The 24,444-nt window shown below is 41.1% G+C and overlaps 1 protein-coding gene across 1 annotated transcript in view; it reads left to right on the top strand.

The window, feature by feature from the left end:
* RMC1 (regulator of MON1-CCZ1) overlaps positions 1-24,444 on the top strand; it is a 30,718-nt gene that overhangs the window by 5,105 nt on the left and 1,169 nt on the right. The window contains exons 3-19 of the mRNA XM_079982702.1: positions 429-513; positions 7,076-7,132; positions 9,023-9,109; positions 9,827-9,967; positions 10,958-11,061; positions 12,157-12,246; positions 12,368-12,473; positions 13,592-13,703; positions 14,866-14,910; positions 15,818-15,871; positions 16,249-16,377; positions 16,687-16,793; positions 18,521-18,640; positions 19,435-19,512; positions 20,838-20,942; positions 21,144-21,212; positions 23,713-23,938. Coding sequence (XP_079838828.1) covers positions 429-513; positions 7,076-7,132; positions 9,023-9,109; positions 9,827-9,967; positions 10,958-11,061; positions 12,157-12,246; positions 12,368-12,473; positions 13,592-13,703; positions 14,866-14,910; positions 15,818-15,871; positions 16,249-16,377; positions 16,687-16,793; positions 18,521-18,640; positions 19,435-19,512; positions 20,838-20,942; positions 21,144-21,212; positions 23,713-23,938 — 1,715 coding nt within the window. The remainder of the gene's footprint in view (positions 1-428; positions 514-7,075; positions 7,133-9,022; positions 9,110-9,826; positions 9,968-10,957; positions 11,062-12,156; positions 12,247-12,367; positions 12,474-13,591; positions 13,704-14,865; positions 14,911-15,817; positions 15,872-16,248; positions 16,378-16,686; positions 16,794-18,520; positions 18,641-19,434; positions 19,513-20,837; positions 20,943-21,143; positions 21,213-23,712; positions 23,939-24,444) is intronic.

Consider the following 24,444-nt stretch of genomic DNA (forward strand, 5'->3'; position numbering starts at 1 on the left):
CTTTCAGATTTGAAAATAAGGGATCAGCAGCCTCACCTGTCCTGGGGACAGTCTATGGGATATCTTAACAATCCAGGATAGCAACGGGAAATGGCGCAGGAATAAGGAAATTTCCCGCAAAAAAGGAAAGCTTGACAGCTATGATTAACAAGGAATTTGTGGCAGCAGGGAGGGCAGTGTAGGTGTATTGGGACCTTGGTAGTATAGAGGACCTCCTTCAGCACAGACATACATGCTTTCCAACCTGCCATAATCACAGGCATGTTGCTAGTATTCAATTATCTATTTTGTGCTTTGATTTTTGGCCTCCTGGCATAACTAGGAGCAGTGCCCACTGCATGCATGCCCATTGCTTCTGAAAAATGTATATAGGTTTTCTGTGTAAAATGGCCATAAATTATCTCCTCTGACAATTTATTGTTTTATAGAATGGAAGACAAAGGGGAAGTGAAGTGCATCAAATTTTCCTTGGGCAACAAGATATTGGCTGTCCAGAGAACATCAAAGAATGTGGTAAGAAATTGCAAGTCTTAAAAAATAACCCAGATAGTCAAGCACAATGAAATCTAGACTAATAGAGTAGCTGATAATGTTAATACAGTCACTGTGGCTTAGAGGTACAGTGGTAGCTCGGTTTACAAACTTAATCCATTCTGGAAGTCCGTTCTTAAACCAAAACCGTTCTTAAACCAAGGCGCACTTTCCCTAATGAGGCCTTCCACTATCAGTGCCCTTCCACCATTTGGATTCTGTTCTTAGACCGAGGTAAAGTTCTCAAACCAAGACACTATTTCTGGTTTTGCTGAGTTTGTAAACCAAATCTTTCTTAAACCGAGGTACCACTGTAATTAGGGAAAGGAAGATTAAAGAAACTTGATTGAATTGAACCTCTTGGGTTTTATTTCTTTATTCTATTTAAACCTCTGTCTAGGGGCACGTGGGAGTGTTTATAGCCATTTCTTTTGTCCTTGATGGCTGATGTCTTGTAATGGGTTCTCTGCAGGGTTTTTTTTTTTCTTTTATTTTGTTTTAATATATTTACTATTAGCTTACCCCTAGGACGCAGGTGGCGCTGTGGGTTAAAGCCTCAGCGCCTAGGACTTGCCGATCGAAAGGTCGGCGGTTCGAATCCCTGCGGCGGGGTGCGCTCCCGCTGCTTGGTCCCAGCACCTGCCAACCTAGCAGTTCGAAAGCACCTCCGGGTGCAAGTAGATAAATAGGGACCGCTTACCAGCGGGAAGGTAAACGGCGTTTCCGTGTGCGGCTCTGGCTCGCCAGAGCAGCGATTTCACGCTGGCCACGTGACCCGGAAGTGTCTCCGGACAGCGCTGGCCCCTGGCCTCTTAAGTGAGATGGGCGCACAACCCCAGAGTCTGTCAAGACTGGCCCGTACGGGCAGGGGTACCTTTACCTTTACCTTTTATTAGCTTACCCTGAGTGCAACTGCAGCTCTGGAGGCAAGAGCTTGGGATCTGAATTATGACAGTATTATGACTCACCATTACATTTGTCTGTACATAATTTTCTCCTTTACATTTCTGCAATGTCTTGAACAGTATTGCATTCCATGGCCAATTAAAGTTTAGGGAGCATTTAGGTGGAAAGTAGGATATTAAAACAGAAAAGAAGCTCTTAGATGTCTGTCTTAATTTACGAAGGAGATTCAAGTATATTAATAGTCTTACTCTATGCAGTTAGGTGTGCCTAAGCCATGGGTAGGCAAACTAAGGCCTGGGAGCCAGACCCGGCCAATTGCCTTCTAAATCCAGCCCATGGACGGTCCGGGAATCAGCATGTTTTTACATGAGTAGAATGTGTCCTTTTATTTAAAATGCACCTCTGGGTTATTTGTGTTGGTTTCTGCTCTCTTCACTGTGCAGCGAAAGGCTTGTCACAAGACAATGTTTACATTCCACAGAGTTACTGTTGGAGTTTTCCCACGGGAAAGGGAAACTGGATGTGACGTACACTGGTTTCCTGTTTTTCACTGTTCTCACACAGTGTGATTCTCTCTGAGTTTCAGAGGAGAGTGGATGCAGTTTTCTGCTCCGGCAGAGACAAGATGGTTTTCTGTAATCTACCAGTTTTGAAATGTAAATAAAGCTATATAGAGCATGTTGGCACGTATTCCTCATCATTCCGCTGTGCACTTGGATGCTACAAATCAACATTATGGTTATGGGCCCAGAAACAACGCAGTCACAGTGACGGATGGACTTCGGAGTGCCGGCGAAGAATGCAAAGGAATGCAGAGGGACGGATCGGACGGTATCTGCGCGTCAAGATGATTGATGAGGTATGTGCTACTGCTCCGGGCAGCCTGCCAGCATCTAATTAATGGCTTTATGGCTGGACTTTGAACTTTTATGTCCGTTTGCCGGCTACAGGCAGCGGCTATGCCTATGCTGGCGAAATCGAAAGTAACTTTTACAAGGGCTGAAGCAGCTGTAGAAGTGACGCAGCATGATTTAGGGCAGAGAGAAAGCTGTTTTGAACTTGCCTTTGGAATGAGGCTTGAAGCAGCAGAGATGCAGCTTGTATAAAGCAGCTTGTTTAAAGCAGCAGAGATGATGCAGAAGGCTAATGCCAGAGTCATGATGGCCCTTCAGGATGCTTGTGGGATTCCCAAGCTCAATAAGAAAAATTATACGGACTGGGTTATCTATGCAGAGGCTATTCTGCGGAAAGAGGGTCTGTTTGAAGTTATTACAGACACCCCCCCAGCTCCAGTTACAGATGCATGGAAAGCTAAAGATTCCAAAGCAAGGGGAACTCTTACATTGATAGTATCCCCAGAAGAGCTCTGTCTATTGCGTGATAAGACCTCAGCCAGAGAAATTTGGGGAGCTTTGAGGGAGGCACACTTGAGGACAGAAGCTGAATCTACTATGTTTTACTTCAACAAGCTGCATAAGATGGCTAGCTGCAGAAGGCTGGCTGATGCAAGTGGGGAATCTGATGCCAATCAGCCACATGCTCAGCTCAGAGTAGCCAGTGATACTGCCATGATTCAAAATGAAGGAGATTGCCAGGGTGATAGCTGCATGGGTAAGGGGGAGTCTTCACAGACGTCATCCCAGAATGCAGTGGAACCACCAGATGGCGCCAAAGCTTTGAAGGCAGTGAAATGCTACTCGTGTGGACGTCTAGGCCATATGAAGAGGGAATGCAGATATCCCAGGGCCAAGACAGAGCAACGCAGCGAAAGCTCATCGCGTGGAAAAGGCCAAAGCAGAGGCAAAGGTCCGGTGTCCAGGACAACGCAGCACAAAGCAATGGTCTCACGCTTCACTCCAAAAGTTGCAGAGGTCCAGAAGACGTCTAGATCTTTCTTCGTTGTTGATTCAGCGGCTACCCACCACATGTGCAACGATAAGCGACTGTTCGTGTCTTTTACACCGCAGGAAGGTGCGATTCACCAGGCGGATGACCACACAATTCCCAGTAAAGGCTACGGAACTGTTGTTCTTCACAGTTTGGACTTATCGATACAGAATGTACTTTATGTTCCAGATGCTAAACATAATCTGCTCAGCGTCGGACAGCTGAATGAGCGGAACATTGACGTTTCCTTTAAGAACAAAAGGTGCATCATCACAAAGAAAAATGATTATGTATTGTATGCTGAATATGTTGATCGTTTATATGTTTTGTATTATGATGATGTTGTGCAGGATGACACTTGTTGCATTGCAGGTTCTAACAAAAGTTTGCATGCAGAATGTATTCATGATTTTCATCGAAAATTTGGTCATTTGGGTTTTGAGGCAGTATCTAAAATGCCTGCCTTGGTTGAAGGTATGACTATTAAACCCTGCAGGTACCACATGAAGTGTAAGGCATGCGCAGCAAACAAGGTGAAAATGGCTGCGAAAGGTAAGGTGTCTAGTAGGCAAGCTACAGAACCATACCAAATTGTTCATGCTGATTTGGTTGGACCACTAGCGCCCTCTTTGGGTGGAAATAGGTACTTCATGGTTCTCATTGATGCATTTTCCAGGTATATTTATGTGTACAATCTCAAGCAGAAATCAGAGGCTTTTCCTAGGTTCAAGGAATTCTGTGCTTGGTTGGAAAATGTGCATGGTAAGAAGGTAAAAATTCTTTTCACAGATCGCGGAGGAGAATTCACTTCTCAGCAGTTTGAAGTTTTTCTGACTGAGAAAGGAATTCAACACGATTTGTCTAGTCCTCGCTCGCCATGGCAGAATGGACTTGCAGAACGAGCAAATCAGACATTGCTTCAAGGGTTAAAAACCTTGCTGCATGATGCAAATCTTCCAGAGAGTTATTGGGCCGAAGCTCTCTCATGTTTCACTTACAGTTATAATCGCAGGTTATCTTCAGCGATTGGTTGTACCCCCTATGAGAAGATGTTTGGCAAGAAGCCATACATCAAACACATGAAAATTTTTGGTTCTGACATGTGGGTTCACTCACCACAAAACTCCAAGGTAGACAAGCGTGGTTTGCATGGTATCTTTCTAGGTTATGAGAAAGGTTCTTACAGAATAAGGATGACTGACTCTAAGACCATTAAGCTCACAAGAAGTGTTGAGTACAATGCCAAGTGGGGGGAGAATGTGGGAATTTTCCAATGTTACCCTGATGACAGTGATGAGACTGAGGATAGTCAAAAGCAACCACAACCACCCACACCCACTGATGAAAGTTCTGATTCTGAGACTGAAACTGATTCTGAGTCTGAAACTGAATCAGGTGATTCAGAGGATTTCAAGAGTGCGAAAGCCTCTATGCGACCCTCTGAAAGCTCTGATCAAGAATTGGAGGAACCATTGTTCACAATAGGTCGTTTTTCTCCTAAGAAGGAAGAGGAGAGTGTTGAAGACCTAAGGCTAATTCGCAGGTCACAAAAAGCCACAAAAGGCAGACCTCCAAAGAGATTTGCTGATGAGTTTGCCAAGATAGCAGTAACAGCTGTTAAAAGCTCCAAGAAGGAATTTGAACCTTCAAGTTTCCAAGAGATCCAGGATTTGGATTCAAAGGAAGCTGAACCATGGTTAAATGCCATGAAGGCTGAGCTTGATTCCTTGGAAAGGAACAAAACATGGGAACTTGTTCCAGTAGTTCCAGGAATGAAACTGCTTGGAAGCAAATGGGTCTTCAAAGCGAAGACAGATCAAAATGGCAAGATAGTCAGACACAAAGCCAGATTGGTAGCCAGAGGTTTTGCACAGGTACCAGGTGAAGACTATCATGAGACCTACTCACCCACAGTGAGGTATGAGAGCATTAGGCTTATGCTCAAGCTAGCTGCAGAGGAGAATCTACACATTAGTCACCACGATGTGAATACAGCTTTTCTGTACGGATCTCTAGATGAATCTCTTTATATGCTTCCACCTGATGGCGTACAGGTAAAACAGGGATATGTTTGTGCTCTGAAAAGATCCCTTTATGGTCTCAAACAAAGTGCACGGTGTTGGCACACAAAACTCACTGAAGTATTGTTTTCTCTAGGTTTTCAGCAAGGGAAAGCTGATCCATGTGTATTTGTCAAAGAGGAGGGGCAAAGGAAACTGTATTGTTTGTTTCATGTTGATGATCTTTTATTCTTTTGGGATGATGTCACAATGTACAATAACGCCCTAGCTCAACTGAAAGAGCACTTTGACATGAAAGATCTTGGTGAGGTAAACAACTACCTATCTCTGGAAATAGAGAAAGATCAAGATGGTAACATTCTAGTACACCAGTCACGGAAAATTGCTGATGTGTTAAGCAAACTAAACCTGATGGATGCTAACCCTGTAGACACACCGATGACAACAGGTTATCAGGTAGATGACACTGAAGAAGCATTTTCTGACACTACACTGTACAGAAGTGTGCTAGGCAAGCTAAACTTCATTGCCAGATGTTCAAGACCAGACATTGCTGTTAGCTGTAATTTGCTAAGCAGACAAGTCAACAATCCTACTGTTAAGGATTGGAAAGCTCTGAAACGCATAGCGCGGTATTTGAAAGGCACTATGCATTACAGACTGAGATTTAACAATCAGAAGTCTGGTGGTCTTGAGATATTTGCAGATGCAAGTTTTGGAAGTGACACTACAGACAGGAGAAGCACGTCTGGAGTTTGCTACATGTACAATCAGGCTCTATTTGATTGGTCATGCAAAAAGCAAACAACAGTTAGCTTAAGTACTTGTGAAGCTGAACTGAATGCACTGTCTTATTCACTTAAGGATTGTGAATGGTTGTTACAATTGTGCAAAGACATGAAAATTCCTGTCAAATGTCCAATCCAGGTTTACCAGGACAACAAAGCATGTTTGGCTTTGCTGAATTCTGAAGGTTGTAAGCAAAGCACGAAGCACTTGCAACTGAAGGTGCAACATGCTAGGGAACGTATTCAGAAGGGACTCGTAACGGTGTCCTATATGCCAGGTAATGAAATTCCTGCTGATGTATTGTCCAAGATTGTATCAAGGGATCAACACTGTACCTATGTGCAGAAGTTGGGTTTGTACTGATATTGTACGAACACGCTGCCCAGTGGTGTTCACAGAAAGGGGGAGGATGTTGGTTTCTGCTCTCTTCACTGTGCAGCGAAAGGCTTGTCACAAGACAATGTTTACATTCCACAGAGTTACTGTTGGAGTTTTCCCACGGGAAAGGGAAACTGGATGTGACGTACACTGGTTTCCTGTTTTTCACTGTTCTCACACAGTGTGATTCTCTCTGAGTTTCAGAGGAGAGTGGATGCAGTTTTCTGCTCCGGCAGAGACAAGATGGTTTTCTGTAATCTACCAGTTTTGAAATGTAAATAAAGCTATATAGAGCATGTTGGCACGTATTCCTCATCATTCCGCTGTGCACTTGGATGCTACAAATCAACAATTTGTGGGGCATAGGAATTTGTTCATATGTTTTTCCCCCCAAAATATAGTCTGGCCCCCCACAAGGTCTGAGGGACAGTGGACTGGCCCCCTGCTGAAAAAGTTTGCTGACCCCTGGCTAAGCCAATTAAAATCGGTGAGCTTAGATGTACCAAACACTGTGTGGTTTCAGCCTACATGTTTCTTAATTGCTGCTTTTCTTGTTGTTCCAGGACTTTCTGAACTTCATTCCAGACTTCCCACAGATAGAATATACTCAAGAATGCAAGGTATGTTTAAACAAATACTAAGTTAACTTAGTTAACTTAGTTAACTAAGTTAAATCTTTAAAATATTGTTACCTCCATTAACCTTCAGTTTGCTGGTTCATAAAAAAGGTTTCAAAATGCAGAATGGAGTCATCTCACTTTTATGCTGCTATTGTAGTTCTTCAGAATGCTTTAGGTTCTAGTTGCCCACCATCACCAGTATTCTTGCCTTTAAAAATAATGTTGACCATCAGCAAGGTTTAGCCAGTAGCTCTCATTTTACAATGATGAACATTGGGAGGTGAGGAGGAGAAAGCTTGTTCATTTAAGTGCATCAGATTTCATAGTTGGAAGTATTAAAATCCCCAAATCCGTTCTTGAACAAGCAGTAGAAAGTAACAAAGAAGTCCCAAGCATATATAATGAACAATCCTCTTTCAAGAGGCAGAGCCCTTCTGCTTTTTTAGGAACCTCTCTTGCTTATAATCAATTTTGAAAAGTACTCAGCCACTTCATGAGATTGCAGTGCAGATAATCTATTCTTAAAGTGCAGTTTCTCTTCCCATTTAGTAGTCTTGCGAACTGCTCTGAAACATTTATTCAATGGAAGCACGTGATAAAATTTCAGTTATCCTATCTTGAAAAAGCTCACGGTGCTGATGTTCATAGTGATATGAATCAATTCTTCCCATATTTCTCCAAAATCCAGTTTTGTAATTTACCTGCTTGAGTGGATTCAGGAAACCACTAATCCTGCGCAAACCGCTATGCTAGCTCATACTGTCCCATGTCTCTTCATCACGTGTTCTTGAATGCATGGAGAGGGTAGTCTGAATTGTGCTTGTGTACATGCAATTTTATTTCATAGAACCTACATCCATGTGATAAATTCTAATTACGTGAAGCAGCTTTTAGAGTCATTGTGAAAGAGTCCAATACAGCAGCTTTCTGTTGTTGGTGTTGTTGATGAATTTCCTCACCTTTCTGCAAAAGTACACAAGTTGTGTCATAAGACAGACTATTCCGTGATTCTGGTGTCTCTGACACATGGCTGACCAACTTTTCCTGAAAACCTCAAGACTGCTTGTAGGTGTTTTCTAATGCTCCAGTCAATCTTTTGTAGTTTGTGTGATCTTTAGTGGGCAGTGTGAATAGCATGCAACAAACATTCTACCGTTATTTTTTATATTTCTTAAACCTAGTAACTGATGCAGAGTATTTCAATCCCCTGACAACTCAGGGGATTAGAATTAATTCAGATTAATTTTGCTTTGTCCATTTTTCAACATGCTTCTAGTTACTTAGAATGGAGCATTATGAGTAACATCTAACACAGATAGTTACAGATACAAATAACAGATACAATGTAATGATTGGCATGACTGACATTGGATGCCTTTGCTTAACATGTGTGGATTTGCATTTTTTCGTGAGAGGGTGATGAGATAGCCATGTTATCAGACGTCCTGTTTTACAGTATAACTGCTACAAATCTTCACTGAATATTTCAATTGCATTTGAAAGCTTAATGTTGCAATGAACTTAGTAGAATTTGCTCTGAGTATGCATGCATAGGATGAGATTCTAAGTTTGGTTTCATATTTCTTTATTATAAACTAAGCTTTAGGATGCTTGACAAGGGTATGTGATAATATAATTCTTGTATTTTCATCGTGACAAACATGCAGGATGTATATGATAAAATATTGTCAATGAGGATTCATATTTGCTTGGAAGCTTTACTTGCACATCAAAGCACTTGTGACACTCTTCAGCTCGGGGGACTCCTTTCTAGATTTACTGCTGGAACTGAAACATGTAAACTAGAACAGGAGACCCATGATAATTCTGCCTTAAATGAACTTGTATGCATATTCGCCTATTTCAACTGAATGTTGTTTGCTGTTAAAGACCAAGAATGCCAACATTTTAGGATTCTGCTGGACAGGCTCTGCAGAAATCGTCTTCATAACAGATCAGGGAATTGAGTTTTATCAGGTAAGAAAAACAATCTGATTTCTTTTTTTTAAAGTATGTTACGTTGTTCTGCCATATTTGCTCTGTTTTAAAGGCCAGGTGATATTTCAGTGCCAGATGAGCTAAATCCTGTAATTTTGTGTTTGGCTTTTGAAATTTAAATTTTCCTTTCCACACTTAAGTAATCCCATATTGGTGAAGAAGGAAATGAATATTCTAAGACAATACTGCAGGAAAGATCTATCAGCAGTGCTCCCAATTCTAAGCAGTTAGTGGGACGACAGGAAGGGCCTCCCTTCCAGATCGCAAGACTTGAGGTGATGGATGTTGGGAGAGGCTCTCCTTAAAGTATTTGTGCCAGGGCTTTATATCATAATGTCAGTACCTCTAATTGGCCTCAGTAGCATATAGGGAGCTGCTTGAAGAATCAGTGTTACCTGATTCCACTTTGATACACACCTGACATCTGAAGGTGGCCCTGTTTAGGGAAGTTTTTAATGTTTGATGCTGTATATTGTGTTTTTATTATTCAGTTGAAAGCTACCCAGAGTGGCTGGGGTATAAATAAATTATTATTATTATTATTATTATTATTGCTATACAACTCAGAAGTTTTGACAACCAGATTCTGCACATGCTGTCTGCCCACCTAGAGCAAATTTAAATATTTCTTTGGATTAGCAACTGTAAAATATATTACATTTTTGGAAATATACTGGAATTTGTTTGTGTCTTCAGGTGTTACCAGAGAAGCGAACTTTAAAACTTTTGAAGAGTCAGAATATCAACGTAAACTGGTACATGTACTGTCCTGAGAGTTCCGTAATTCTTCTGTCTACCACAGTTCTTGGAAATGTTCTACAGCCGTTCTATTTTAAGGTAATAGTAGTAGTCAAGTGTCCAGTGTTATCATCCACATTGCTTTAATTAGCTGCTCAGAGAGCTTTTTAAAATTATGCTGCGTTGCATTACATTCCCTTGCCTTTCATTTGCTCCCAAATATACACACCTTTCCTACTTCTTTGGCTTTAAGCTTGGCTATGTCTTATATGGCACTTGGAGGTGCTGTTTGTATGCTCTGGTCAGCAAATGGTTTATCTGGAAGACAGTTTTGTGTGGAGGGTGTGTGTGGGTGTGTGTGGAGGGTGTGTGGGTGTATGGGGTGTGTGTGTGTTGGAACTTGGAAGCATCATGGAGCTGCAGCGACTCTCTACTTCTTTTCATTTATCTACCATCTGTCCCCAGAATTTATGAAAAACACACCTTCTATTCAGCACCTGCTTTGACCTATAGATTTTTTTTATGTTGTCAAGATTTCAAAGGAAAAGTCTCCAGTAAAACATGTCAGAAGTCGGTCAAAATGTATAACTTTTGTTTTAACCCCATGACTTAATTTCCTTTTCCCCAAAGATGAGGTTTTTGTAAGTTGATTTAGTAGTGCAGGTCACAGCTGCAAATTAATTTTGAGAAAAAACTGTAAGGTGGGCGGGGGGCGGACAGATTCAGTGCCAGCAGAATATTTTTAGATGACAAAGTACCTTGGACATTTTCTAGCTTCAGTTTGTGCTAGCTTACTTAATAGTTAATGTTGGAATATTAAGTAGCGAAATGGATGCCTCGGATAGGTTATTTAATGAACAGTTCACTCAATCATAAACCTATTTTTGTGGATCATTAAAATCAACGAGTATAATATTAAGTTGCAAATTTAGAATTGCAAGTTTAAAACTTCATTTTACTGCTTGGTACTGGACACACTCAAGTTTCTGAGAGAAAATATTGTGGGCTGGGATAATTTTTATGCAGACCATAAGAGGAACCACATAGAATTAGAATTATATGCAACATTTTCAACATGCTTTCTTCTAGGGTGGAACTATGTCAAAGCTGTCCAAGTTTGAAATCGAATTACCTGCAGCTCCAAAGGCGTCCAAACTCAGTCTTTCTGAAAGAGATATTGCTATGGCTACAATGTAAGTATTATCGTTGGGGTGTTTTCTCTCCCTTTAGATTTATGTCCTAAAATGTGGATATGTTGCCCTTAATATCTCTTCCTTTTCTTTCTTTCTTACTAAGCAATTGGTTTGCTCTACAGTTCTGTTTCCTAAGAGAGGATGTGAAATAGCTACAGATAACAGTCACTTTCTAAGCCCACTTATTTCAGTGAGCAAAGGAAAGAAGAAACTTAAAATGTACACAGCAGAGCACTGAAGCCTAGTTTGTTTTGAATTCAAGAGTCCCCTCTTGAACACCTTAAAATTGATTTCCCCCCCTAAAAGGAACTGCCTGGGACAAGCAAAGACCTTGGCCCAATCTTCCCTATATTTACTGTACTCTCTTTATTTGGTTACTACAAGAATGCATTTCATCTTTTCAGCCCAGAATCTTTCAATTCCCCTTTCCTTTCAACTTGAAAAATACTGGTCCTTTCTGTGCAACTTTGAAGTTGCACCTATCCTTAGTTCCATGAATTGGCACCTTTTTAAAATTAATTCTGTATTAATTTCAGTGCAAGTAAACTTTTAAGACTTCCCCTAAGGAAATAATGATTCTACTGTGATGGATTCCACTTATGGAGTTGTGAGCCTTTATTTAGAAGCATTATCAATATAAAGGTAAAGGTAAAGCGGCCCCTGACCATTAGGTCCAGTCATGACCGACTCTGGGGTTGTGGCGCTCATCTCGCTTTATTGGCCAAGGGAGCTGGAGTACAGCTTCCAGGTCATGTGGCCAGCATGACTAAGCCACTTCTGGCGAACCAGAGCAGTGCACGGAAACGCCGTTTACCTTCCCGCCGGAGCGGTACCTATTTATCTACTTGCACTTTGACGTGCTTTCGAACTGCAAGGTTGGCAGGAGCAGGGACCAAGCAACGGGAGCTCACCCTGTCGCAGGGATTAAAACCGCCGACGTTCTGATCGGCAAGTCCTAGGTTCTGTGGTTTAACCCACAGTGCAGTATTGTAAATTATAATGGCTGTCAAGAGAGTCTTTAGAAATCCATCCATACCCTTTACTTTAAAATTTACTCATGAGTTCATACAAAATAGAATAATTTTATCTCCTTAGATATGGGCAACTTTATGTTCTGTACTTGAGACACCACTCACGGACATCCAACAGCACAGGAGCTGAAGTAGTTCTTTATCACTTACCAAGGCAAGTTTGTCTGTTATTTATAATTTTGATTGTTAAGATTAAAGAATAATAAAATAATAATAAAATCAATGCTCTTGATGATAATACGCTCTCTGTCTCTCCATGCTTAAATCTACCACAGAGAAGGCTCCTGCAAGAAGTTGCATATATTGAAGTTATACAGGACTGGCAAGTTTGCACTAAATGTTGTGGACAACTTGGTGGTAGTTCATCATCAGGATACTGAGGTACTCTTTTTCCTGTGGTTTTATTTCTGATGTTAAACATTAACGGCTGAAACCTTCCATTTTATCTTCCTTTGCCTGCTTGTGCTTCAGATTGTTAAGATCATTCATTATATACAAGAATAAAGTTATGTGAAAGTTGTAGCTGTGTAGGGCATGACAGATCTTTTAAGAACACCGTGAAAGAGCCTGCTGGATCAAGGCCATGGTCCTTCTAGTCCAGCATCCTGTTCTGACAGTGGCCAACCAGATGCCTGTGAGAAAGCAGCAAACGGGCTTCAAGCACAAGAACACCCATCCCTCACCCCTCCTGTGCTTCCCAGGAACTGGTGTTCAACAGCATTACTGCCTCCAACTGTGAAGGCAGAGCATAGCCATTATGGCTAGTAGCCCCCAATAGCACTTTGGTGAGATCTAGATACCTTCATGTGCAAAAAGAATTCCACTAGCACAACAGAACTTCCGCTGTTCCAGAGGCTCCGCCCTGTCTTTGCTACTCCAGTGCTCGATGGCTGTTTATAGGCTAGGAACAAAGCCCACTACCATGTGTCATTAGTGGATTATCTTAAAAACCAATGTGTGTAATTAGTTATCATACCGTAGAAGGATGGAGGAGGACGGAAGGGAAGTAAATCAATAACTCCATATTGTGGTGTGATGAAACTGGGGAGAAGTCCTGTTAAACCAAGAGAACAAGAGGAGTGGGAAAAGGAGAGGCAAAAGGGAGCCTGCATGCGAAATAGCTGTGCTCAGTGCTTGGGGGGAATTGGTGAATGAGATTGTATGCATGTTGACCTATTACGAGTATAACTTCACATGGGAGTTTAGGCAAAAGACAGTTGGTTCCTGGCAGCACTGCGAGTGATTTTGCTAGGGTGGTTAAATGGACAAGTTGTAATTCTGACATGCATCTAAATATGTTCATGTGGTCTGATTGTAAATGGGCTGTATGTGTTTTGGCTTTGGTCCTACTGTCTGTTAGCAGTTGGCCCTTGAAGGTCCTCCACACCTCATATCAGAAGTCTGACAAGGCTACTCCACCATTTTTGCACTTTTCCATATACGTAGAACTAGTTTTGATGTGCATCACAAGGGAACTTATTTCTTTTTGTCAATTTTAGACCTCTATTATATTTGATATCAGACTCAAAGGAGAATCTGATGTCACAGTTACCCTTCACCAGCTTGTACTTCCAGCTCGATCTATACAACCCTATCAGATTCCTGTGGCAGGTAGGGGTCTTTTGTTTTCTGTTTAACTAGCTTGGAAATCTAGTTGGTAGAGAGATCTAAAGAAAGAGATACTGGAAAATGTAACATTTGACTGTTCATCTATCACTTGGGTTTCCATTTTATTTAATAACTAAGGAATAATACTGTTTAACTTCTGCTAAATGTTTCAGATATCTTGTTCACAGGAAGAAACAGCATCATCTCTAGGCAGCCGTTGGCTGTCATTGCCTGGAGAGAGCTAGCAGGTCCCCTGGCCAGGATTGACTTTGCTCAGAAGCTTTCCCTTCTTGTGTTTGCCCCCCCCCCATGATTGCAGCTTTTAAGCAGCCTGTGTCTCTACACCAGAGTAGTCTTCAGCTCCATGTGAAACACTGTGAAAATTTCATGTTCAGCTGTCAATTTGAACGGGATTTGGAAAATGAAGACTGGCTCTCTCAAGTTGGCTAGAGTTTTTGCTTCCTGATCCTTATACAAGGATGGATGGAAATTTGAGTGAGCTGTATGAAAATGTACTGAGAAGCCCCTTGTCGGTCACTCCCCCACCATGTGCCCGTCCATCCACAGTGAGTGTAGCCGAAATAACAAGGGAAAGTGTGAAGACCAGTTCTTGGGAGCTTTAAACCACCTGGCAAATAACCACCTCCATCCTGTGTCATCTGGGTGTCTGTTTCTGCCCTTATGCAAGCCCTGCCTCTGCAGGCTCAGTTCTGACATTTGGGTCACAACATGGTACACAGGAGATGAGGAGTGGTGCTGCTCCTTAACCATAATTTCATGGGCAGTTTCTCCAGATTCCACCCAGAACTCTAAATATGCCTATAGTTCAAAAAAATTTAAAAAAAAATAAAAGAGATCCCTTGAGGGAAGGTATTGGGGACCCTGTGCAACAAATAGTCAACCCCTGGTTTGGCTATAAAGGATTTAGTACTATAGCTGATTCATCAGTAAATGCTAATAAGCAATCTGTTTATTTTATCTATTTTTATATGAATTTGTTGTTTTAAATATTACAATAAGCTCTGGGCCTAATACTCCTAGACCATAGCCTTAACTCCTCAAGGTATATTGATATGGAATAGATTTCTACGGTGAATCTTCATCAAAACAAATTGATCTCTTCAGGATCATGAGTAATTGATACAATCTCTTTCTCCATGTGCAGGTCCAGCTTCTGTAACCAGTCAGTTCCCAGTTCCCTGTAAACTCTGTATCCTTCAACAGTTTGTGTTTTGTTCTGAAACTGAACCCCAGATCTTTTCTCTCTCTTGTGTGATAAACATGTTGCTTTTTATATCTGGAGGGAGCAGAATTGAAAAAATATTGCAATAGAAATATGCATTGAATCTTTGAAGAGTATAGAATAGCACTATTTGGCATGCAGCACAGTCCTGTGCTTGGGCATTCAGTTGGGTTTATGCCCAGTTAAGTGTGCTCAGTCTTATTTCCCCAGCCTTATGAATCAAGAACTTTATCATGTGATAAGGCTTGGAGGGTGGCTGGGGTGCCAGGATTAAGCTTGCACATCTCCCTTTTGTATATTAAGTTAGTCACATAACTGTTTGGATCCAGCTCATAAAGTGACTTTGTTTTTGCCCCCCTCTTTATCATATATTTATTTCTAATAAAACATAACCAAATATAATAACATATGCCAAAGAAAATAGAATAAAAATAGAGTAATGGGATATCTAGAGCTGAGCATCCAAGAAAAGATACACACACACACACACACACACACACAAAAACAAATACACAAGCATAACAAATTAATGTCACAAAATTCAGAGTAGCACAAATGGGTTTACTTTCTTCTGTACCTTATTATTCAAGTACATTATGAAATGACTCCATTTCTCAATGAAGATATTATCTAGTTGTCTACCCTCTCTTCATATATGTCAGCCTAACCATACATACTGTGTTTCACATTTTGTTAGTCATTCTCTCATGGATGGTGTTCTCATTTCCCCCCACTTTTGACAAATAGCAATCCTAATAGTAATAGTAATTTTGGCAGCATTTAAGAGGTGCCATGAAGTGACTTTGTAGACCCCTGAGACCTTATAGAGACTCTATGGCCAATACACTTCTGTGGAGTTTTGTTTAACATTTAGATTCTTCATCCTGGATTGTCTTTCAGCCTGATATTATCATCAGTGCGAGCGAAGGTATGTCTGAAGCTGTCAGAGCTCTTCTGTTTTCATCAGTTTGTGTAATTACAACACTATCTTTTTTTAAAAACACACACAACCAAGTATGTTCTACCCTCTTATTAAGATATTAAAAAGCCACACTTAAGTGGGTTGGTGGAATATCTGACTCAATGAAGAACTAGTTATGAATCGGTAACTTCTAATGTAGTATAGTATCATAATGTGGTTGTAAGGGAATGTTTTAGTCTGATGTTGGAGTTTGTTTGTACAAGCATTATATAAGGACAAAGATGCTATATGTAAAGTCTGGCTTGAAAGTGGTTCATATTACCGTTGTAAGTTTAGATTCCTTTTGAAAAAGGATTTGCTATTGGTTGTTCATTTTTTTCCAGGTTACCTCTGGAATCTGCAAGTGAAACTGGAGCCCATAGTAAATCTCTTACCAGACAAAGGAAAACTAATGGACTTTCTTCTTCAGAGAAAAGATTGCAAGATGGTTATTCTTGCTGTGTGTTCTCAGAGTAAGATTTTGCTTCCAGTTTCCAGGAGCTGTTCTTTTGAAAAACTTTGTAAGAAGTTAATTCTAAAAGCGCTCTATTGCACACTATGCCATTCCCATATTAAGTACCTAAAGTATTAGTTATCTGGCCTGAAGTTAGCATAAGAAGATTTAAGAGTAACTATATTATGGTGACTACTAGCTAGTTTATTGTAGTATGAAATGTGGTTCGGAGTGATGCATAAATACAGATACTAATTTTCAGAGGTATTTGCAGAATTTAATATGCCAGTGTACCTTGTTACTAATTTTATTGTGTTTTTTGTTGCAGTGTTAAGTGAGCCAGACGGAGGATCATTGAGTGTGGTTGCTACCGTTTTTGACAAACTCAATCATGAATATAAGAAATACTTGGAAGCAGAGCAGACTTACAATATGGCAAGTTATGAAAATCATTTTCTTTGCCACGTGCCTTGTATATACTGTTTCTGATTAGCAGTAATCTTTGATCACTGATTTGACTGTGTTCAAATCTGTAATTCCTTGCACAATGAAAAATAGCTTCTCTAATACACACACAACTAAAGCTCAGATATGATATGTTAGAAATCAGGGCCGGTCAGAGGTATGTGCCTATCTCTCCAGGCACCGGCTGAATTCTTTTGACCTCCCTCCGGCGACTCCCGGCAGGAAATACACACGAGGTCCGTTCCGGCGATTTTCCTCAGGCTGTGAGAAAAACACACCAACTGCTCTCCTCCTCCCTGCTCTCCAGCATATCCCCAGGGAGGGGAATCAGACACAGACAGAAATGAATCTACATGTTTTTATTCCTGTCTTCAGCAGTCAAACAGTGAAAGATGTCCGCTCTCTTCAACAAACAGAGAGAAACTCCAACCTCCACCCATGTACATCCTGTACAGGTCATATGACACACACACTGAGCTAACATCCGGTGCTCAGTACAGAATGGACTGCCCCTTTGTTCCCATGGCAACAGTCACAAACATCCTGTCTGGCTTTGCAGCCACAAGCAACTGACTGAGCTGCTGGGGCCTTTGCTTGCTGCAGCATTGCTGCTTTAGAATAACACACTGCAATCCCTAAAAAAGGAACTAGTTAATTTTTAATTTGTGGGGGGAAATAATTCCACACCAAAGTCCACTAAATATGTGAAGCTGAATGTTGGAAGATTCAGGACAGATAAAAGAACGTACTTCTCCAGGCAGTGCATAGTTAGGCTTTGGAACATACTCCCATAGGAGGCAGTGATGGCCACCAACTTGGATGGCTTTAAAAGAAGATTAGACAAATTCATGGAGGATAAGGCTATCATTGGCTGTTACCCATAATGACTATGCTCTGCCTCCACAGTTGGAGACAGTATGCTTCTGAGTACCTGTTGTTGGAATCTGCAGGAGGGGAAAGTGCTCTTGTGCTCAGGTCCTGTTTACGGGCTTCCCATGGGCATCTGGTTGGCCACTGTGAGAGCAGGGCAGCCATTGGTCTGATCCAGCAGGCTCTTATATTCTTACGTATTTGAAGGCATTGCCATTTTGATTAAAGTTATAGTTCTGGTTTAATCCTGATCTTACTTATTTTGTATACCTTCCTTTCTTTGAAGATCACAGGGCAGTTTGCTACATAAAAATATGTCCTTTGTGTTCTCATTTTGAAACAAAAAACCAATAACCCCCCTCCCACAAACACATTTAAAGGCCATGGATGGTTTAATCAGCCAAAAGCTCCGTTATAGAGAAACATTTTCACTTGGTGCCGAAAGATACATAATGAAGGTGCCAGGTAAAGCCCCCCTGGGGGAAAGCATTCCACAGACTAGGAGCCACTGCAGAAAAGGCCCGTTCTCATGTTGCCACCCTCCAGACCACTCATGGAGGAGGCACACGAGACATAAACATGGATATTGGTTAGTCATTGGAATCTATTACTGTGCCAAGTAAGGCGTGGTAGCTGACGAAGTCACTTTTGAGTAGACTGATTAAGTTAATAAACATTACTTAAATTCAGTAACTTCAGTGGGTCTACACGAGTATGGCTTTGTCAAATACAACCCAATGTATCTAGGTGTCAAGGTATAAAATTAGTAAGTGTTATCAGTCCTTCAATATATGTTATATCTCAAAATATTTTCTGGTATTTTTCAGGCACTAGAAACTGGGCAGAGCAGAAGCAATCCACCTCCCAAACGGCCAGTTCGTACCCAGGCAGTTATTGATCAGTCAGACATGTATACACATGTTTTGTCTGTCTTTACTGAAAAAAAGGTTTGTTGATATAGACACAGCAGCATGCTGATTTAGCTTCATAGGTCTTCATATGTTAGTTCAAAGGGAGGCAAGTATTAGTCACAGCTGACAGTAACTAATACTGTTGTGGTAAACAGAAGGTAATTTGTCAGTCTCTCTGAAGCAGGAAGAAAGTCTGAATAGCTGTCAATCAGACACTTTAAACCTGGGGGTCCTTATCATGTCCCCCCGCCACATGCTGTCTTCTCCACATTGCATCAGATACATTTTTTTATCTGACAGGTGGTCTCCCTAGTGTGTAGTGCTCCTCCTCTGGCTGCTTGTTATTTCTCACTGAGCTTTTACTACCCATGCCCACATCATTCCTAAAATGATAGCCAACCTTTTCACTGGCTGAAGAGCAGAGGACTTCTGTACCTGTGTGCTGTGGGTACAAGGACAAAAACTGAGTTGATGGAGGCCATGGGAAGAAAGGCGGAAGCAAGGACTATGGCTGCAGGTGGGGTGAGAGAGAGGAAGTTGGTTGACAGAGAGAGTTTATTTTCTGGGGCTCAGTCCCCACTTATGCCTTGTTGTACTGCCTCTTGGGCAAGTTACTTACCTTCTAGGCTCACCAGTTTGACTTCTGTAATGAGTGTTTTGTGACTGATGATGGTCATGAATGGGACACATTCCCCCTTGGCAGACATTTTGTGACACTTTCTCAAAGGTAGAAATGAGTCCACAAACTAAAAAAATTGACTCCTGATTTAAACAGATTCTTTATTGCAGTTGAAGCATCTCCTTTAGTAAATTCTCCTTTTCTTGTTTAGGAAGCACCTCACAAGTTCACTATAGCTGTCCTAATGGAGTATATTCGCTCACTCAACCAATTCCAGATAGCTGTTCAGGTAAAAACTTAAAATGTCTTGTTATATAAGATTATGATTCACTATCCCGGTTAACTATTTTTAGACTGCACACTAGTTACCAATTTTTGAAATATTAAAGCTGTTTATTTATTAAGTAAAATTAAAATGTGCTCATTCCCCTTATACAGACATTCCACCTTCTTTTACAGAACCATTGTATTAGTTTGCATGTAATGATATATGAAGTTTTAGAGGTCATTTGAGGTGACAGAGCAACTAAGTATAAATATGACAAATAGCATTATGAAGAGTTTGGGCTAGTAATGATGTGTTGGGATCAAAGCTACAATTGTACACATTTTTTCCTTCTGAAACGCTGGAGTGTTTGCTTAGTCAAATATTCAGGATTGGAAATGAGCCTTTGTAAGTGTGCTAATTTTGAGCCCTTGTGTTGGCATCTTTTAGTGTAAGGTTTCTAGTTCACGTGTGAAGATACATGCACCCATACAGTTGGAGAAAGTCCAGTTGTTTGCCACCACCTGCATTACCCTCCTTCAAATGGAGAGCTCTGCTCACCCAATAGTGTTAGGTAGGCTGGATTAGTCTTAAAGGTAGTATTGAGTTTCAAGTTGCTTTCAGCTACAGCTCCTTCCATCCAGGCACTTGAACCTCCGTTTGCTTGTCCAGTCTTCCTGCTCCAAAGGCCACAAATGCTAGGGAACTATCAACAGGGCAGGCTCATGAGAAATTGTCTCAATTCCCTTTCAACCTCCAGAAGAGAAAAAAGAAAAATCTGTTTGAGTATTCTTAAACCCAGTAAACCCCTTCCCAGCAGAGAAAGTATGGAGTTGAAAAGAATTTAGCTCAAGTTGAAGAAAGATCCAGAGGTAGAGAAGGGATCAACCTTGCTCTGTTCAGACTTCATATCTGTTTCTGCTGCCTTCTTCTCACTGGCCAGCTGGCCAAGAGGTTGAAGTAGGACGAGCTGCAGCCAAAGAGCTTACTAACCTATCTGAAGAGTTCAGAGCAGGGCAAGGGGAACCTGTGGCCCTCTTCATGTGATTGGACTCAGACTCCCATCAGCATGGCCAGGGATGATGGGCGTTTGCATCTGGAAGGCCACGGGTTCCCCATCTCTGCTATACAGACTAGTAGCCTTTAGCTCTACTAAGTTCTAGTATTGAATTCAGAAAATTGTAGTATTTTTTTTTTAAAAAAACAACACCCTGCATGTATAAGACTGTGTGCCCTTTTTCAGTTAACTTTTCTTGTGTTTCACCCCCTAGAACTAAGGTGATAACGTAGTAGTTAAATACTTGCCTAGTTACTACTGGTTCAAGCAGTCTTTTTCCTTGCCTCCTTAGCATTATCTATATGAACTGGTTATCAAAACCCTTGTTCAGCACAACCTATTCTATATGCTTCATCAGTTCCTGCAATATCATGTTCTCAGTGATTCAAAACCTCTGGTAAGTTAGTTTCTTTCATCCTTCACCATACGGCTTTCATTGCTTCTTGCTTAATTCTATGCTGCCCTTTCACCAGACTTTGTAGGTGTATCTTCATAGCAGGAATCTGGACTCTGGCTCACACTATTTCCAACCATGCTACTTTTAGGTTTTAACATATAACTGTGAAGTATTAAGACACTGTTGAACTTCCTGTTTCAGGCCTGCTTGTTACTGTCGTTAGAGAGCATTTACCCTCCAGCACATCAGCTCTCCTTGGATATGTTAAAGGTAAGTACACAGAGAAAACTTTTAACATGTGATTTCCTTGTCTGCTTATATACCAACAAGTAATCATAAACAAGTATAAATGATCAGAGGTTGTAAGTAAGGTAAAGATATAATCTTCGTGTCCAGAGTATAGAAAGGATGATTTATCTTACCTGAACAGTTGATTTATTAGGTGGATGATGAAGTATTCAGATTGGGCTGTTCCTTTTGCATGAGACTCAGACAGGAGAAAAGAATTGTGAGAGGTAGACCATTTCCCCCTCAGTTTTTCCGACTTGCCAAGCAGGAGCATCACGACAAAAATCTAAAACTAAATTAAACACAAGGCCTACCTCCCCCTGCCTAACATGTGAAAGTAAAGAAAAGAAAAGAAAGTGATGTGCAGCAGCATGGGGGGGAAACCTGCATGTCAAGAAAACAAACCCTCCATGACAAAACTCAAGCATATAATAAATTATGTCATATAATGAATATGGTAATAAACCCTGCTCATGAAAATGACTCAATTGCAGACCCACATAGGGATGGTTCTGAATACTTCATTGTCCACCTAATAAATTTGCTATTCAGGTAAGACCAATCATCCTATTTATTATGGTGGACGATGAAGTGTTATACCACAACAATTCCCAACTGGGCAGGACCCAACTGCAGCTGAGCTGACTGTAGAACCTGATGAAGAACTGTGCAGCCAAAGGCTGCATCACTTGAGGCTAAAAGATCTAGCCTGTAATGCCTCGTGAAAGTATTGGCCAATGCAAAGTAGCTACTTTGCAGATATCCAGTAGGGAAGCATTGGCAGCAAAGACCGCGACATAGAGGCTGAACTGGAACTGGTAGAGCGTGGAAATATATGTGATGAAGAAGGTAACTTAAGAGACTCATAAGCCGACAGTATGCAAGCACGCAGCCATCTGGATAATGTGGCAGAAGAAACTTTCTTTCTCAGAGATGAAGTATGAAAAGACACAAACAAGACACCTGTAGTTCTAATGTTCTTTGTACGATGGATATAGATCTTCAAAGCCCACCGCACATCCAAAGAATGCCCAAGCCTTTTCTTATAGATGCTGCGGATTAGGACAAAACATTTGAAGCACCAAGTCCTGTTGAATATGAAATCTTGAAAGTACTTTTGGTACAAAAGTGGGATCAGTGCGAAGCACAACCTCGTCTTTGTGGAAAATACAGAAGTGTTTAGCCATCGATAAGGCAGTCATGCTTACGGTCTGATGATAAGGAGGCAAGAAGGGCATCCTTCAACTGATCAATTAAAGAAGCAGGCAAGTTCACATTCAAAACTTCTGATAAACCTTGACCCATTGGTGACAATGAACTTTGCTCATTAGACCCTAATTGGGCATCAGCAAAACCCTGAAATTCAGGCTCAGAATCACAGGACATGGCTATGTCATTATTAGTATTGCCAGCAGGTGGCAGTAAAACTGAGCCAGGGCTGGGTGGATGAGTCATGGATTGCTCTGAAGGAGGTTTGTTTACAGGGGTAGACCTTACCAACAACACTGGGGGGGAAATGATGGCCCTTAACACGGAAAGAGTGATTTGAGTGACTGTGAAAAGTATTAGAGGACCCTGCTAGGTTTAGTTGCTTAAACTTTTGTTTCACTTTTTTATGTGGAGAGGCACCCAAGCCTTGCAGAGACTCATAAGGACGCCATCAAAATTTAGTGGGAGGAAATTGAGCCACTGAAGCAGACTGCTGATTCCGTTATTATTGCAGGCAAAACATGTCGCAACAGCCCTTTGCACCGCTGCAGCGGACAGGAGAAAAAGGAGTTGGAAGCTTATTTTCTTTGTCCCTTTCTTTGCAGAAGCAGCGATTCTTGAAGAAAAGCTGATGCGCTGAATAAAGGGTCCAAAAGGACGCTGAGAGTAAGGCGCAGAGCGGCTGTTAGGGAAGCAGCGCAGAGTCACTGCAGGAGGCAGCCTGTGACGCAAAAAAGTTGAAGGAAAAGGCAACTCAACCCCTAGCAACAGCCAGCAACAAGGAAAAAAGATCAAAATTAAGAAATTAATGAAAAAATAGAAGTAAAACACTGAACATAGAATAGGGAAACATGTTTAGCAGGGAGACAATGGTGCTTTTTTCTTTTTACCTCAGCAGAGGACACATAAAAGGACTGACACCAAACAGTAACAAAGACAGGCAAAGTTGCCAATAAACAACTAAGGAAGAGGAAGATAACTAAGAATAACAAAGAAAGTAGTTAAAGAGGACTCAGCTGACTAGCAGTCAACAAAACATTGAGAGATGGGAGAGCCAAACTGCTCAGTCCTAGGCAGGAGGGAAAAAAACTGAGGAGAAATGGGTCTACCTCCCACAATTCTTTGCTCCTGCCTGAGTGTCTTGCAAGAGGAACAGCCCAATCTGAACACTTAATCGTCCACCATAATAAATGGCAAGATCATTCCCCTTGTGTGTTGGATTTAGGGCTTTCATTAGTTCAGCAGGCACTAATTGTAGTCACTTTGCTTTCAGAGACTTTCTACTGCAAATGATGAAATAGTGGAAGTTTTGTTGTCTAAACATCAGGTACTGGCTGCCTTGAGATTCATCAGAGGTATTGGAGGCCATGATAGTATTTCTGCTCGAAAGTTTCTTGATGCAGCAAAGCAGACGGAAGATGAGATGCTATTCTATACCATATTCAGGTTCTTTGAGCAGAGAAATCAGCGATTGCGTGGAAACCCTAGCTTCACTCCAGGTAAACTGTCCATTTGCAAAGCGGGGAGGGAAGTGTGTCAAGATAATCCCAGCCAGCCTTTATCTTTTTATAGAAAAGTTTATTAAACAAGATTGTGTCTTGTAAATCTTAGTAAGCTGGGATAGACTCAAGGTTCAGCAATCTGTTCTTGTACTTTTGGCCACTTACAACCAACGTTGGTTCCAAATCTGCTTTACTGGTAAATATTTTCAGTGAGCCCGCTTAAGAGAAAATTGGAAAAACCGCTGTGGTTTATAGAGTGAATTTAGGGACTTGGCTAAGCCATTTAAATGGAGCTTGGCCACATTTTAGTGAATATTCGTACAAGTTTATTAAGATAACTGAACAGTTGAGGTATATACACAACCTGTGGTAAGTTGCCCCTGCCCTCCATAAGCTGTCTATACATTTTTAGAACACACTAGCTTTTTAAGAAGTTTAAAGCACTGATTTACAGAGTTCAAATAAAGATAACCCACCACAAACTGTACTATTTTGCTCTTAAA

The sequence above is a fragment of the Podarcis cretensis genome (assembly GCF_951804945.1).
Source record: "Podarcis cretensis genome assembly, chromosome: 7".
Classification (NCBI taxonomy): domain Eukaryota; kingdom Metazoa; phylum Chordata; class Lepidosauria; order Squamata; family Lacertidae; genus Podarcis; species Podarcis cretensis.